We start from the raw sequence: 15931 nt of genomic DNA, 5'->3' as shown, positions 1-15931 counted from the left end.
CAGCAGACTGTGGCCTCAAACTTAATCTATTCAAATGTGAGCTGCTCCCCAGTCAGCTAAGTAAGAAAAGCTGAAAACGTCAGTTCACAAATCCTGTATTTGGAAAAACAAAGCATAAGTTACATATGATGATGTCATCCACTGTGTGATTCGTTTGACAAAGGTCGTATTGCTTTACACTCTTCCTGTCCTGCTCTGTTGTCAGGTGCTCAGATCCTTTTCCGACAACACTGCACTTATCAAACCAGCTGCTCTAGTTTTCTGCTTCCTCGCTGGTGACAGCCGTGGCCTGAGGCATCATGTTTTTGATCAGACTTCTTCACATTTGGCATCAACTAATGTACCTGTAGAGGGTCCCGTATGGACCACAGGGTTAGTGGTCGATTCCCGGTTTGTCCTGGCTACTTGTCGAGGTGTCCTTGGACAAGATACCAAAACCCTGTAGCAGCGCTGATATGTACTGTCTGGCAGCTGTCCAACCACAATTTCCCCAAGGTGATTAATAAAGTATGTCATCATCATCAGAAGTCCTGTCACTGTTTGGAGAGGGCATACAGCTCAAAGGCAGTAATTCATTTTGAAATATGTGTATTTGATACTTGTGAAGTTCGGCAAAAGTGTCGAAAAGCTGAGCGCAGGTGGAAGAAGGATGGTCTGAGGGTCTCCTTTCAAATTCTAAAGGGCTGCTGGCGTCAGTATCAAAATACTGTTAAACATGCTAAAAAAGAATACCTTTCAAACATTATTGCATCAAATAGCCAAAATCCACGTGTGCTATTTAAAACAATTGACTTTGGGGGTCATTGCTAAGGGTTTTTAATGACATTCTCCTGGCAACTGATGCCGGTGATTTAATGATCCTTGTTTTTCTGGATCTGACTGCTGCTTTTGATACTGTGGACCATAATATTTTATTATCTCGGCTGCAGCATCTGGTGGGCATTCATGGTACCGCTTTGGAGTGGTGGTCTCTGTACTTTTCTGCAGGTATCCTCGGCCTGGAGCTGTACATCTCCAGAATCCAGTTCATCTGCCCAATGTTCTTGATGCTTGTTGTTGTCTTTATTGCCTGCTGTTCTTTTCTCTCTTCTCTTTCCACTCACCCCAACCGGTCAAGGCAGATGGCCGCCCACTATGAGCCTGGTTCTGCTGGAGGTTTCTTCCTCTAAAGGGAGTTTTTCCTCTCCACTGTTGCCTAAAGCTTGCTCAAATGGGATTGTTGGGTTTTCTCTATAATTTTTTGTATAAATATTTTCTGTAAGGTCTTAAACCTTACACTGTAAAGTGCCTTGAGATAACTTCTGTTGTAAATTGGCGCTATACAAATAAAATTGAATTGAATTGAATTGAATTGGTTCATGTCCTATTTGGCAGCCAGAACCATAAGTGTGAACCTTGCTGGATCTCATTTTAAAACTTACTTGAAGACTTATTTTTATTCCCTGGCTTTTAATTCAGCATGAAGGCTCTGCGTTTGTTCCTTTGTTTTATTCTTTTGTTTTTATTGTCATCTTATTTATTATTCATTGTTTTAAGTATGGTCTTAATTGCTTGTTTTTCTTTTGACTAGCTGTGTACAGCACTTTGGTCACCCAAGGTTGTTTTAAAGGGCTTTATAAATTAAGTTGAGTTGTGTTTGTCAGCATTCAGTGCATTGTCACTTCCAAAAAATTGGTTCACCAACCATGGTGCCCGGTCTCTCCTGTGACACACTGCTGCTGTAAGTGTGTGACTGTAGGTTCAACCAGGGATGAATTACAAACCCATCTACAGTATGTACAGTGGTACTTTTATGCACTACTGTGTACAGACTAGATCAGTATCTGCTGACAGCGAGTGAGTTTCCAGTAATGCAACAACATCACCCCAGTGTCTTTAATAGCAACTTTATTTATCGTTTATTGCAATCAAGTCAAACTTTTCCGTTCCAATAGGGAGTGTAACAACACGATATCTTTACAAGTGCCCAAAAATAGATTTCATTGACCTTTTTTTTTTTTTTTTTTTTTTATTTGGCAACTTATAGGTCTCTGCTAAAACAAATAACAATATAGTCTACTTTCTTCATGAAAAAATACATTGTCCATTTCCACAACAAATACCAAAGAAGATATGTGACATGTAGTAGTTTTGTTACGGCAACTCGAACATGCTACAACGTAAACACATTACAGAATAAGAAGAGGAGCCAAACACATGAACTGCACTTAACAATGAACACTGCTTAGGTCAGAGTTCCTCAGCTTGGTCAGACTCGGGACTCCAGGTTCAAACGGAACGTCTGAATTTCAGGCGAGTTCACTTTGTCGGACTCTTCTGTTTTATTCTAATATCAGCTTCTGCATACGAATTCCAAATGGAGTCGAGTCCCCAGAGCTGACACACTCTGACACAGGTAGGATCAGGTTTAGGACGCTTCTGGACGTGCGTATGACATTGTTACACTGCGGTATTGCGGATGTGCTGCATAGCATATCTGTGGCACTGTCTATCTAAAGTTTAGTAACCCTGCACACTAGTGTCAAAAAAGAAAGAAGGAAAGAAAGAAATGAAAGAAATGAAAGAGCAGCACCTATCGATGTGTATATGTAGGCTTCCTTAAGGAGCGTGGACTGCATCGACTAGCTCCGGCTCTGAGATACTGCTGCCGAATGCTATTTTACAGACGTTTTAAATTTCAATTTGGATATGTCTGACGTGACAAACATCAGAATCCATTATCAGACAAAGATCGTAAGCTCCAGAAAAGCTCTGGAGACTGGACGCGCCTTACACACACACACACACACACACACTGCTGGAGTGAACAGATCAAGCACACAGTAAGCATCACATTAAAGGGACATTCTGCTAATGTTACACTGACAGTTTACTAGTCACAATAAGTACCACGTCGCCAGCCTGTGTGTTATAGCTTCTGAGGCTGTGAAGGAGCTTTGTCAAGTCTGAGAAAACAAGAGAACATCATAGTGGTGTCCTCACAGTTACTGTGGCTCCACCTCACAAACTGGAGGATGCAACACGCCTGGGAGGTCGAAGGTCGGGGCAGTTTTTACAAGGCAGGGATGACAAATCTAAGTATTATGAGGAATGTAGGATCCAGACTCCACAAGCAAATAAATTCTGACGCCAACAACACTGGGAATGATGGAGAGAGACACACCCTAACTGCTGTACACCTGAATCAGATCAATCGGGTCCACGGTCTGACACTTCATCTCACAGACTGAGCGACTGCTGCTTTCCCAAACACTCCCAACCCCACCTTCGGTCACTTGTTACGCATGCAGGGCTGCAGGAGATTTCTAATGCTGCTCTATTGCTAAGAACATAAGATAAATTCATTCACGTGCACTGCATGCTCCTGAAGATAGAACGGTGAACTACACTCAACTCAATTTCACATCACAACTCATCAACTGTCTGGAATTAGGAGGTTTTAGGTCCCGACAACTGCATCATGAGCTGAGGTTGAGGAACCCTGGTGTAACAGGCTTTAAAGGTTAAGTTCACAAATGCTCCAATCTGAAAAACACTGACCCAGGTTGATCTTGCTGTAACCACTCATGTTCAGTTCATGTATGTAAGTGATGGGGCCAAAATCCACAGTGCTCCCTCTGTACACAAATAGAATTGGTGTAAATGACTGATTAGTGCCAAATGAGTCACATTAAGAGGATATATAGCAAAGTTTCCACCTGTATATTCAAAACTAACCCACTGCAAGTCAACAGGCAAACTATTTCACACTGAAAAGAACATTAACTAGCTGAAGCCTCACAATCCCTTTATTACTCATCTGAATACATTTGTGCACAGAACAAGGATTGTGGATGTTGAAAAAACTGTGAACCTGCCCTTTAACAAGAAGCTGTTCCGTGTGCTTTTAGTCATGTGGTACAAAATTCAGTCAGCTGCTGTTGAAGTGTGGTTTGTGCACAGAACTGATTTTTGGGAAATCCGTTGCTTTGCTTTCTTTCACAGAACCCTGCTCCGTAATGAACGCGTGAACATGAGAAGAGTGTCGGTCGCAGAAAGAAAGCGAATAAACACGTTTCCCAAAATGCTGAACTATTCCTTTAAAGAGAACCTCCCTGAGTCTTCTGGGGATATCGATAACAAAAGGGTTCAGCTGAGCCAGGGGCCACCAACAAACGTGATGTAAATACTTACCATTAGTGATACAGTTACTCGTACTACTAGAATCTATCACTGGAGTGCTTCTATTACACTGCAGGTTTTATATTAGATGTTCAGCTGATAAACACTTAATAGTAGCAACAGTGTTAACGAGGTGAGCATGAAATGAGACCATGTGACAAAGTGACGTGACTAAAGTAAGAGAAAACGCTTCACAGACAACAGAACGTACAGGACACAGCATCACAGCTTCACTTTGCCTCAACAAGTTTCCGTTCCCCTGAGGTGAGAACCCAGAGGGACACGAAGAAGAAAATCCACGATAAACCTGACACATACGGGTATTTTAAACTGAACCAACGTCTTCTGCAACGTGTTTTATGAGACATTTTCTAGTACTTCCGTGAGGATGTGCCTTTATGCATCTTTTTTGATTTGGATCTATTGTTATGGAAGGGGCCAGATTCCGAGACGCTGGTTAAAGTGTGAGCAGGATGTGAAGCAGTTTCTAAAATCTCAGTGACGCTGACGGCGCGTGTCAGGGTTGTGCCGCGCTTCCTGTGGTGGGTCAGGAGCAGAAGGTGGACTGGAGCTGCTTGAAGGCGGCTTGCCTCTGCTTTTTCTCCACTTCCTGTCTCTTGCGTTCCTCTTTTTCCTCTCGAATCTCAGCCTCGAACTTGCTGCCCACAGACAGCGCCTGCATCTGTTGACATACATATCATCACCCTGAAATCCCACCTACATCTGCATGGTATCTGTTAGCATTAACATCATATGGCAGCTTTTCTTTTTGGAATGCATTTGCTCATTTTGGATTCAATGCCATCACACAGTACAAGCCGTCATCATACCTTAGCTTCAAAGAAGTCTTTGGCCCCCATCACTCCCTCAGTGGAGACGTTGATCTCCGACAGCCTGGCTAGAGCCATCAGGCCACTCTCCTCCTGCAGCTCTCCAGCCGCTGCTCTCCGGAAGATCAGGAGGAACTGCAGGAAGATGGTTCATATACATTGACACCCCGTCAGTGTGCAACCTCTTGTTTTCTCGCTGTGGTCGTGTGACAAACACCATCAACACACTGTGCCTCGTTCATGCGTTGCTGGCTCCTCAACAGGGCATGGAGCCGTTTACTGCTGAGCTGGGTTCAACTGAGATGTTAACATCTACTAACTAGGTTAGTAGTAACTAAGAATTTCAGCTTTGATTTAACGGCATTTGCACCTAGATACATTAAACCACACTGAAAATCAGAACCTTTTCTCTTAGAAGACCCTACATATAAGTGGCTAAAAGTACTAGAACAGGTCATTTTGGTAGAAGTTAACTTAATCTCATCAGTTTATAAAACTTTGAACACTAATTGCAGCATGGACTACAACAGTCTGCACCACTCTGTGGAGGCTGGTGATGATTTCACTTTTTTTTAAATTGATTTTTCTCTTCTTGCTTTTCTCCCATAGACAGCTCAAATTAAACAGTTAATACAGTCTTCACAGGTAAAATTAGGTTCTATGTTTCATGTTGTTTAATGTAGGCAGGTGTATAAACAGATGTAAATACGGTCAATCAGCACTACCATTGCAATATATCTGAAGGGGACTCTCAGGCACACTTTACCGTACATGCCGTGTGCCTTTCCTGCCTCTTTTTATTACAGAATTCATGAATACACAGTTGCACATTAGCATCTCCACTTAATATGTTATATGAAAGTTCAAATATTGGAGGCACAGCATTGCTAAATGTCAGTGGTTCCCACACAGGGTGTGTGTTAGTAATGGTTGCCTATGTGGGATTATCATGTGGGTGCCTGAGTGATTAAATACAGTTTTTAAACGTGATGTTCACATTTAACAGTGCACTGCTAGGTTGCACAGCAGGGTCTCACCTCTCTGAAGCTCAGCTTGCCATCAAAGTCTTCATCTACCTCTTTGATCATGTTCTTGAGGCCGAGGTGGGTCTGCGGAGCTCCCAACTTCTCCATCATCAGCTTCAGCTCCATCAGGTCGATAAAGCCGTCTTTCCCAGTGTCGTGCCTACAAACCACAAAACCCACACACAGTTAGGTCCAACCGGGGTGGGAGCATGGCAACAGCATTAAATCATACAGTCATTATGTTTCCCTGTGTGGTCACTGTAACAAAAAAGTCAACTGACATACACGCTTATGTAAGCAGGAGTGTTTGCCAGTGGAGTACTGATTCATCTCAGTCAGATTACTGGTAGCAGTAACAGTATGATGCCTGGGCTTCGGTAACACATCCGACTTACAAGACACACTCTTAACAAGCATCAGATTAGAGCAGCAGCAGCACATCATCAGTCACTTCGAGCTTCACCTCAAACACTTGGGTAGAGGATGTATTGACAGGACCACACAACTTATCACACACATATATAGAACCTGACTTTTACCTTCTTAGTGCAAAAGTGTGTGTGTGTGTGGGGGGGGGGGTTCTACTACAACCTACTAAGCATTTTTTAATAAATAGTTTACAGTTATGATAGATAAGTAGACAAAGCGATAAGGATGCTGTTAAGAGAAAGTGAATAAGACTGACAGAACACTAAGCTCATTTTAGATTCAGGGTGATCGCACCGTGCACATTAACACAAAGCTGCCGGTGGCTATGAACATATGATGATTTACAACCAGAAGCATCAAATCATTACATTGATAAAAGTACATAGACAAAATAATAACAATAATAATACAATTTGTAATAGAGCACTTTTCCAAACATGTGCTTCACACAGAAAACAGAAAGAACAGCGATTGCAATTCAAATAGAAAATAGAAAACCCAACTAATCCTACTCCAGCAAGAACATGGGGTGAGGGCTCATATAGCTGGGGGGACAGGCCCTGCAGGGTTTTAAAAGTTATCATTAACATTCATTGAAAATGTTTTAGTTTGCTGCAGCTAGAAATAAGTGTTTAGTAACGTACTCTTCTAAAATCTCAGATATGAAAGTTATAGTCTAGTGTTTTCAAGGACAGAGGGATCGTGTCCAGGTTTTTTCAAAAGACGCTGCACACATGCAGTTTTAAAACAGTCTGGGACATATCCAGCAGACAGAGTCGTAAGACAGAGAGAGCAAGCAAATCAATAATGGAGATTTAGAACTTAGTTGGAATGACGTCAATTTGGCAAGAAGATGGTTTCATACCTGATACGGTTTGTAGTAACTCACATAAGGACATGGGAGGACACCAGCTTAATGTGTTTTCTCTAGGGGGGTGAGAAACTTTGATTGGTGAGGTGTTAGGGATAAAAGAAGCTCTGATTAATTCTATTTTACTATTACAATATGTTAGGAACTTCTCAAACTCTGCATCACTTTTAGCTGGAATGCTGGGAGGGGTTAGATTTACTAAATGAAACAGTCTGAAATAGAAACTTTCGGATTGTGGAGATGACTCGTGATCAGGTCTGAGAGGTGGAGTAGTGCACTGCTTTCCTACACTCAGCTTTACAGCTATGAATACTGACATTTATCCAAGGCTGCTTGTGGGTGGCTTTACGGGACACATTGGCCATTTTTAAAGGGAGCAGCTGCTTCTAGAAAAGACAAACAGATATTATTGAAATGGCTGACGATATCAGCCAACGTGATGCACAAGACTCATCTTGATTCAACACAGAAAAATTACTAGTCAACTTTGCTGCTGACTGGTTGTTAAATAGACAATGGAACACATTTATCATCTGAGGTGGAATCGGAGTTTAGAGTAAATCGTAGAGTGAATATTAAATCAAGGGTGTAGCTAAGGTTATGAGTGGGGCCTATAACGTGTTGAAAAGATATACACACATAAATATAAAGAGCAAAATCTTAACCTTTATAAAGTACTGCTTGCTATATGACCCAAATATTTGGATGCTATAGAAACTAAATAATAATAAAGCTAATAATTAAACTAAAGCGTGGGTTTAGTGTTATTTTAGGCTTATGACAGCGCTGTTGTATAAACCGCTTTCTCCCTCTGTCACTGCCCACCATCAGTTTTCAAATGTGTTACCTCTGTCGTGACTGCACATGACTGTGAGGGATTCCAGCAGCCAACCAGACAGCTGTTATCGCCAATGGCAAAGCCCATAGAGGCTTGTGTCAGATAGGAAGAGTATTTATAGAAGCTTTCAGCAACTGTGTGAGAGAGAGAGAGAGAGAGGGAATACAGGCCTACTGACCCCAGAGTGACGCTCATTTGTTCTGGCCAAACCAAAAACATTGGTTATGGCAGTCCTTCAGTAGTCCGAGAGGATCTCTTAATGTTCTCTGTGAAAACAGCTCTGTTCCCATTCACCCTGATACGGTGTTATCACATACTGAATTCAAAGTGTACACAGAATATCATAAAAAACTTCACACAACATTGCAACATCACAACGCGCTTCCTGCGGAGGACTACACACAAGCTTCTCCGCAGGCGAGAGCGCTGTCCACAGCAATTAGTGTGTTCATGCTCGCACAAGCTCCACCGTTGTTGCTTTTCGACCATGTAGTGGGCTCCATAACCTAGTCTGAGGCAGCAACCAGGAGGCTGCTGTATGAGAAGAGAGCAGGAGAAGCCGAATGTGATGGTTCTGTGTCAAAGAGAGCCATGCACTAGTGCAAGGCAGAGTTTTCAAAAGTTGAGAGGCATGCACCAGGCCTTCTACGACTCTGTGACAGAGCTACATTTATTCTAGTTTTCCCAATAATTCAGCATCTCCTGATCAGATTTTTTGGTTGCTAAAAACTTCTTGTTTTTCCCATCAGTCTAGACTCAACCATCTGAAACGAGATGAGGGAGAATCCTTTTGAAAAACCTAGTCTACGTAGATATTAAATAGGACACTGAGGTTCTTTCTCCAATTTCCAGTGGAAGAATACTTTGGACCTCTTCTCTGTCTCCACCCTGGACCTAGGGACCATCAACAACAAGTGTTTGGCAGCTCTCAGGCTATGAGAAAGAGTGGAAGGAGAGAGAACCTCAGCAATCCAGGGTGGGGCACGGCCTGTCTGCGCCTTAAAAACAAGTTACATAAGTGTAAAGTCAATTCTGAAGGTAGGACCTGCAATGAGGCAAAATATGCACATATTAGATATCATACGGTATTTACCCAACGACAGCACACGGTTGTGGTCTTGATTAAATATTGAATAAGTCAATGATGACTGAAAGCATGCAAATGGAATGTAGACTGCAGTACTTTTCACTTCACTGTGCGATCATGCTGGAAAAGCACAGGGGCAGAAATACACAGCAACATCACATTCCTTCAGCCTTATGCAGGGACTTTTTGTAGCAACCATCCACTCTCCCACACACAAACACATGAGGAAGCCTTAATTAGTATGTATGTGACAACTGCACCAACAACTGTTGAGCTGCCATGATTTCAGACTTCTCAAATAAAAGTCTAGGGTCTAAATGGAAAATTAAGCAACGGCTTCTAGTTATATGTTACTAACTGTGATTGTAACTAATTGCCCTCATAGAGGTCCCCATTAATTTGCATTATGGACCGATTCCAGCTGGGGGAGTGAGGTGGGAGGCTTCCTTTCCTGGCATAGCATTCCAGCCCCAGGAAGACAAAGGCTGTGGACTAGTTTGGCTCTTCTTCGTGGGAGCGCAGGAATGCCAGGGGCATGCTGGAGCAGGGTGTTGCTCTGCTGCCATCTGACCATGGGCACACAGGGATTCTCACTGATAGGACTACAGCCATCTACAATACTCAATGATATTATTTATTTCTAAAACTCTGGAGGATGCAGTTAAGAATCTAAATTCATCCACCTGCTGTTCTGACACCCTTCCAACATTATCAAAAGTGTTTTCATCTGTGTGAAAACTGATGAGCTAGAAATTGTCAGCGGCTCACTGTTAACAGGCGTTTATCCAACATCACACTGCAGCGGCAGCTGTAAAGCCCTTTCTAAGAAACGGGGCCCCATTTGATATTAAATGGACAGTCTAAACTTTCAGTCTAAAGTGAAAATCATTGAGAAAGCTGTTCTGATGAGGCAACGTGCTGCTGACCTCTCCCGTGAAGGCTCATCTAACAGTCTGGCAGCAGCGCAGAGTTATTTGCCTCTAAATGTTTTTTTTAGAGAGGCTCACCCTTCTGACCAATCAGAGAATTTGAATTATTTCTGCTTGTAATTTGATATAGAGTAATACCTGCAGGGTTGTGTACATGGTGAAGTAGCAGATGGTAGAAGAGCACAGCTACACAGAGAGAGACACAAATCAAACACAAAAGTTTGGGCTCTAAGTGGTTTAATGTCCCCGTCACCCCGTGACTGGACCCGTCTTACTGGTCGAATGCAGTGGGAAGTATCACACAGGTCCAAACTAAACAGACACTTTGACCAGGAACAAACATTTTGAAAGAAAATGCCAGATTTACTATTGGAATGATGTTTCATGATGATATGCTGTGTGCTCAGTGTGTTCTTTCCAAACAGTTCAATCTTACTTTGCCAATACTGCTGCTTGATTGACAAAGTAATGTTGTCCATCACAGCTATGACAAAGACACTCAGGTTTACTTAGCTTGTCCATCTACTGACTATGACTCACTGTACGTTAAGCAAGTAAACAGGTGGATGCAAAGTAATTCTCACTAATTAAATAAAGACAAGACAGAAATAATGTATTAGTATGTATTTGACAACAAAAGAGACAAGACGTCCCTAGGCTTACCCTGTCAGCCGTTGTACCCTGTACCTCACTTGTAAGTTGCTCTGGATAAAAGCTTCTCCCAAATTACTAAATGTAAATGTAAAATAAAGGAACAGTGATGTCCAAAGATGAGCGTTTTTTACCCCTAAATGTCTAACTGTCTGAAAGTGTCTATGTGTCAATGGACTCAAGTCTGAGCTTCATGAAGAGCTACCAAGAATAAGTGAGTGTGTGAGAGTGTCCCTGGCAATCCTTTGTAGACTTCAGCGTGGCATACCCTCTGTCTTGCCCCATGCTTCCTACCTGCCTCTCTACTACTGTCAAATAATGGCAACAATTGCCACAGTCAGGCAATGTGGCATCACTTCTAGGATTCACTGTTCAGGAGCATCTTTGTTAATTATAGATGGACATTTTGGCACAAGAAAGTAGGAGTTGAGAGATGCCCCCTTCAGCTCAGCTCAGCCCAGCTCACATACAGTAGCTTATTCGTGCAGTAGTAGCATATTGTAGATTCATACTGCAGGGTAAAAGATGCTCCCGTTATTCAGTGACCTGTCAAGATTAATCAAAATGCTAAATCTGAATTTAGTGCATCTGTCAGGAGATCTGAAAATACTCCCAACGTGCCCTAGATAATACAAAATTCTACTATGTTAACAGAACCACAGCAATATCATTACAACTTGATAATATGGAAAAACAATGAAATGTGCCTTTAAGCCAAAAGCTCTCAGTGGAGCTAAAGTGGGTCAGCAGGCGGTGAATGCCCCGTGGGAAAGTGGACTGTGGGACCGGGATCAGTGCAGCAAAAGAATGGTGACTAAAGAGATTTGAGACTTGCAGGGGGAACATGATAAACACGTTTGTCAGTTAGAGACCAGGTTGTGTGATTGAGCCAGTAGTCTGCAGAACAACGCTGTACACTGCTCCTTCACAGCCGCCTGATAAGACCCCATTAGCAATCTGTAGGGGCTTCAGATCCTTTATCTGGGAAAGATTCAGTCCAAACAATGAGGACACTCACTGTAATCCGAATAACAACTGAGCCAAGGTCAAAAGTCCAAAAACCCCAAGTGCCCAGATATCTCAGGTACACAGTTTAGTGAAAGAGCTCTCAGACCAGTCACTGACAAATGACTACCACTAAAATCTAATTCAATTTGGACTATTCAAAAATGCTGCATGGAGAAGAAGTCAGGACTTCAACAAGTGGCCACAGTTCACTCTCTGGGACACATCTAGTGACATCTCCACACATCACAAGATGTTTTTAATTCATAAGTGAGTAAGTGATTGTCAAAAACTGATCACTTCTCTTTCCAAGTGACCTTTAGTTTTAATGATCAGTCTGGACTGGTGATGAATTGTCAGCAGGTCATTCATCCCTAGTTGCTTCATGCAGATACAGATTGCTGACGTGCAGCATACACACAAAGACGCTGTTGTCAAATGAAGTAAGGTCTGCCCCTGAGGAAACTGACAAACACAATAGTTGCCCTTCTTCTCAGATTGAAAACAAGCAACTGGGACTATAAACTGTCAACCCCCTAGAATCAGCTCACTGTACACACGCTGTATGAACATTAAGATTAAATCATTTTAGAATAAATACACTTTAAACTGACTTTAAATTACAACAGTAAACAGTTTAGCTGTAATATTAATTTAAATAACAGTATATAAATAATGCTACTCAGCAATCATTTCACCACAAATCACTTACTGACTCATTTTTCATCATGTAGGGATGTAAATGGTTGCCTGAATAATTTAATCGATTAAAAATATATTTACTGAGTGCAGAAGTCAAAGATGTGCTGCGTAAGTGTCAGTGTAACGCTTCAGTGGTTTTTGTCTCTCATGGTAGCTCTAGTCCAGACCCTCAAAATAATGTTTTATCAGGTATGTTGGGTTCACATAATTTTTCCACTAGCACTATAAGATTTCTATGGTTGTTCTCAATAAAGTCATGAAAGATCAGAATCGTTTTTGTGCTATTATTTTAGGCAGATTTTATTTGTTAATACTCTTGACTTAGATAAAGATCAGATCACATTTAAAGACAAATTAATGCAGAAAACCACAAAATTCTAAAGGGTTCATATAGTTTTTCTTGCCATCTTCTCTAAATTAAATTGTATAATAATTGGGCTTTACTGAAGGTTGAAGTATAAAATTAACCAGCCTCACTTCTGTCAGCCCTCAGCAGTGAACCTCACCTGGACCGGCCCCACCAACACATCACAATTAAGCAGCAGTCATGTGACAAACAGGTATCTCCTGGTAACATGACCTCATATTGCAAGCAACACCTTTCCATTCACAGAGAGCAGGCCTGGTGGTGTAGTCGTCCAGTGGCAGTAAAAACAGAACAGCAAAAGGTTCTGAGGAAATAAACTCTTTAAAAATGAAACGATTAGTCAGTCGATAAAGAAGTCACAGAAATCCATCATGCATTGACTGGCTGACGTGTTCAAGAGTCCTTGTGCAAGACACTGAAACCTCACATGCTCCTGGTGTGTCTATATTTATTGGAGATATAAGCAAAACCAATGTGACAATGTGCAGCTGATAACTGGATATGTGAGGGATTTTCAAAAAGCAGTTGGACAAAATATGTTGTACATTCATTTATCATTTACTGGATTTCTAGACCAGATAATTAAATATATTATTAAAATGATCAAATATTCCCACACGGTCCAACATACATATATTTATACATAATAGAAGTGTGTCTGTGGTTTGATGGTGAGTAGTGCAGAGCTTATTCAGAGGAGGTGAGTACGTCACACTGAGGCTCAGAGGTCTGAGCTCTGATCACGACACCGACTGACGCACACAGAGCTTCACTGATGTGGAGCTGATGTGAGGCTGATGTGGCCTGCACCGAGCCCGGGTCCCGGAGCCCGGAGCCCGGAGCCCGGGTCGCATCACCTGCAGGCTGCACGTCAGCGTCAGCAGCAGCAGTATCAGTGTAATCTCATCATGAGCTTCCAGCCCGACGTGTTCACTCGGAGCCTACCCCCCCCCCCAGAGCGCAGCTAAACATGTCGGACAAAGCACTGCAGCCTTACCGTCTGAACAACGCCTCCATGTCCTTAATCTGTTTACGGGAGAACTCCTTGAACTCCGTGTACGGGTTGAAGACGCGGGTCGGTCGAGGGGCGGCGTTGCCCTCGCTGATGTCCAGCCTGCGGGTCAGTTTGGCGGACAGCTCGGAGGACGAGTCGCCGCAGGCTCCCTCGGGCTCCTGCATTATTTTGGGTCGGACCGGGCTCTGCTCGGGCTCCGGCCTCGGATCAGCCTCCTGCGTTGCGGCCAGACGCGACTGCAGCTTCCGAGCCAGCTCTTCAGATGCCATGCTGCAGATCGGACGCTGCTCGCTGGGGCTTTGACAAGTACCACTGTGTCAAGCTGGAGAAGAGCCGCCCCCACAGCGACGACGCGGCTTCCGGCCGAGCTGCTTCACAATAAGAGCCTCGTCGTCTCGCTGGGCTTTCACATGCAGTACACTTGTGATCACAGACGTTGTAGACTTCAACGTCTGTGATCGCTGCTTTATTCCCAGTACCCGACATTTAAAAAAGCAAAGCAGCCTAAAACAGTATAACGTACTTAGCTTTCACCTTTTCAGTTGATTTGAATTTCAGGGATGTGCAGAGAATTTATCAGGAGCAGGGGCTCAAATTTGAAGATCACCTTCACTCTTGATATTTTATTTTTCCCTTTACAGAAATAATTAGCTTAGCTTTTCACTTGTCACCTTACTCATGTGAGGGTAGTAAAGGTTAAATTGACTTTTATAATGTGGCACCACCACATCAGACATATTCAAATAGCCCATACTGTGCTGAAATAATACTTTCCAATCATTTACTTTCTTGTTCCTTAAAGTCGTGACTTTGTACAAATGTGTAAACCAAGACATAATAATGTCGTAATAGAAAAACATGACCATGAACATGTTTTTCCAGAGGGTACATTATGTTGAGCGGGGCACCTTGGATTCATTTAGGAAAATCATGAGCGATCCGTTGTTTTATCTCTTTTAACGGATTTTGTAAAGTGTTTTGTCGTCTTTCTGTTGGTTTTCACTTTCAGTTTAAAATTCCTGTGTTGTTATTTCTAACTGCATAGTATGTCCTCTGTGGAGTACTAATGTACTTATACTGTATAAAATGAATAAAGAGGTATTTTCAATGGAAGAAAAAGTGTCTTTTATTTCTTTTCCACTAGTTAACACAACAGAATAGTGTTTCCTGCCATCAATACTCTGATTTTAAAGTGAAACAGAGAAAGAAGAAAGAAAACAAAATGGAGGGTGTTTCTTGTATAGCATAACAAGATCAACTATAAACATCTAAAAAGCTTAAGGTGTAAGAATATGTCCATTTTCAGTTGTAGGCTCACACACACTCATTCCTTTCTGTATACTCATTTCAGTCTTTGTGTCAATTGTGGAATTGTGTTCCAAAACATTTAAACATTTTATCCACTCACTTCCAATTTAATTTGAATTTTAAAATATTTTCACTAAAGAATCATTAAAAATGAATAAGTGTTAATTTATCATTCATAGCCTAACCTCCTATGACTGTATAATGTGATTTTGAAATCAGCTCCACCTTTATCCTCTATGAGGGTGATGTTAGGGTATTTCTTCCAATTTACATTTGTGTTTCATTTTTTCTGATGTCTCAACTTCTTTTCATCCTTGGTCTGTACTGATTTGTAATACATGTTGCTTATCCATCACCGGGAGTGTACAATGTCACTAAATAGGTTCATGTGGCATATTTTCACTGTGAAGATGTTCAGCATCACAGCCTGTAACCAAACACTTGCTCATGCCTTTTTAAGCTATGTGGCAGGTATAGGCTGTTCCAAGTGTGTTGGTGAACTTGACAGAGTTCTTCTGTGGATTTAATCTATGTCTGCATCTTCTGTCTGTCTCCTCGTGTAATCCCAGACTGACTCCATCATGTGGGGAGATTGGGGCTCCGTGGGGGGCCACAGGTACCATCTGTTGCTCTTTGTGTTCTTTGTTCTTGAACATAGTTCTTTAAGACTCTGGCTGAGTATTTTAGCTCCTTATCATATGGCAGAATAAATT

General features: G+C 42.1%; 1 protein-coding gene across 1 annotated transcript; it reads right to left on the bottom strand.

Moving 5' to 3' along the window:
• Positions 1–1986: 1986 nt before the first annotated feature.
• On the bottom strand, positions 1987–14208 carry efhd1 (EF-hand domain family, member D1). The gene is made up of 4 exons (XM_026341415.1): positions 13893–14208; positions 6029–6176; positions 4992–5126; positions 1987–4843 (listed from the first exon to the last, which is right to left on the bottom strand). Exons 1-4 carry the CDS (start codon positions 14177–14179, stop codon positions 4709–4711), a joined length of 705 nt encoding a protein of 234 aa, XP_026197200.1. The 5' UTR covers positions 14180–14208; the 3' UTR covers positions 1987–4708.
• Positions 14209–15931: the final 1723 nt, after the last annotated feature.

The sequence above is a fragment of the Anabas testudineus genome, chromosome 13, assembly GCF_900324465.2.
Source record: "Anabas testudineus chromosome 13, fAnaTes1.2, whole genome shotgun sequence".
Lineage (NCBI taxonomy): Eukaryota > Metazoa > Chordata > Actinopteri > Anabantiformes > Anabantidae > Anabas > Anabas testudineus.
Note: the sequence above shows the minus strand (reverse complement) of the source record. Positions and strands in the feature narration are given on the sequence as shown.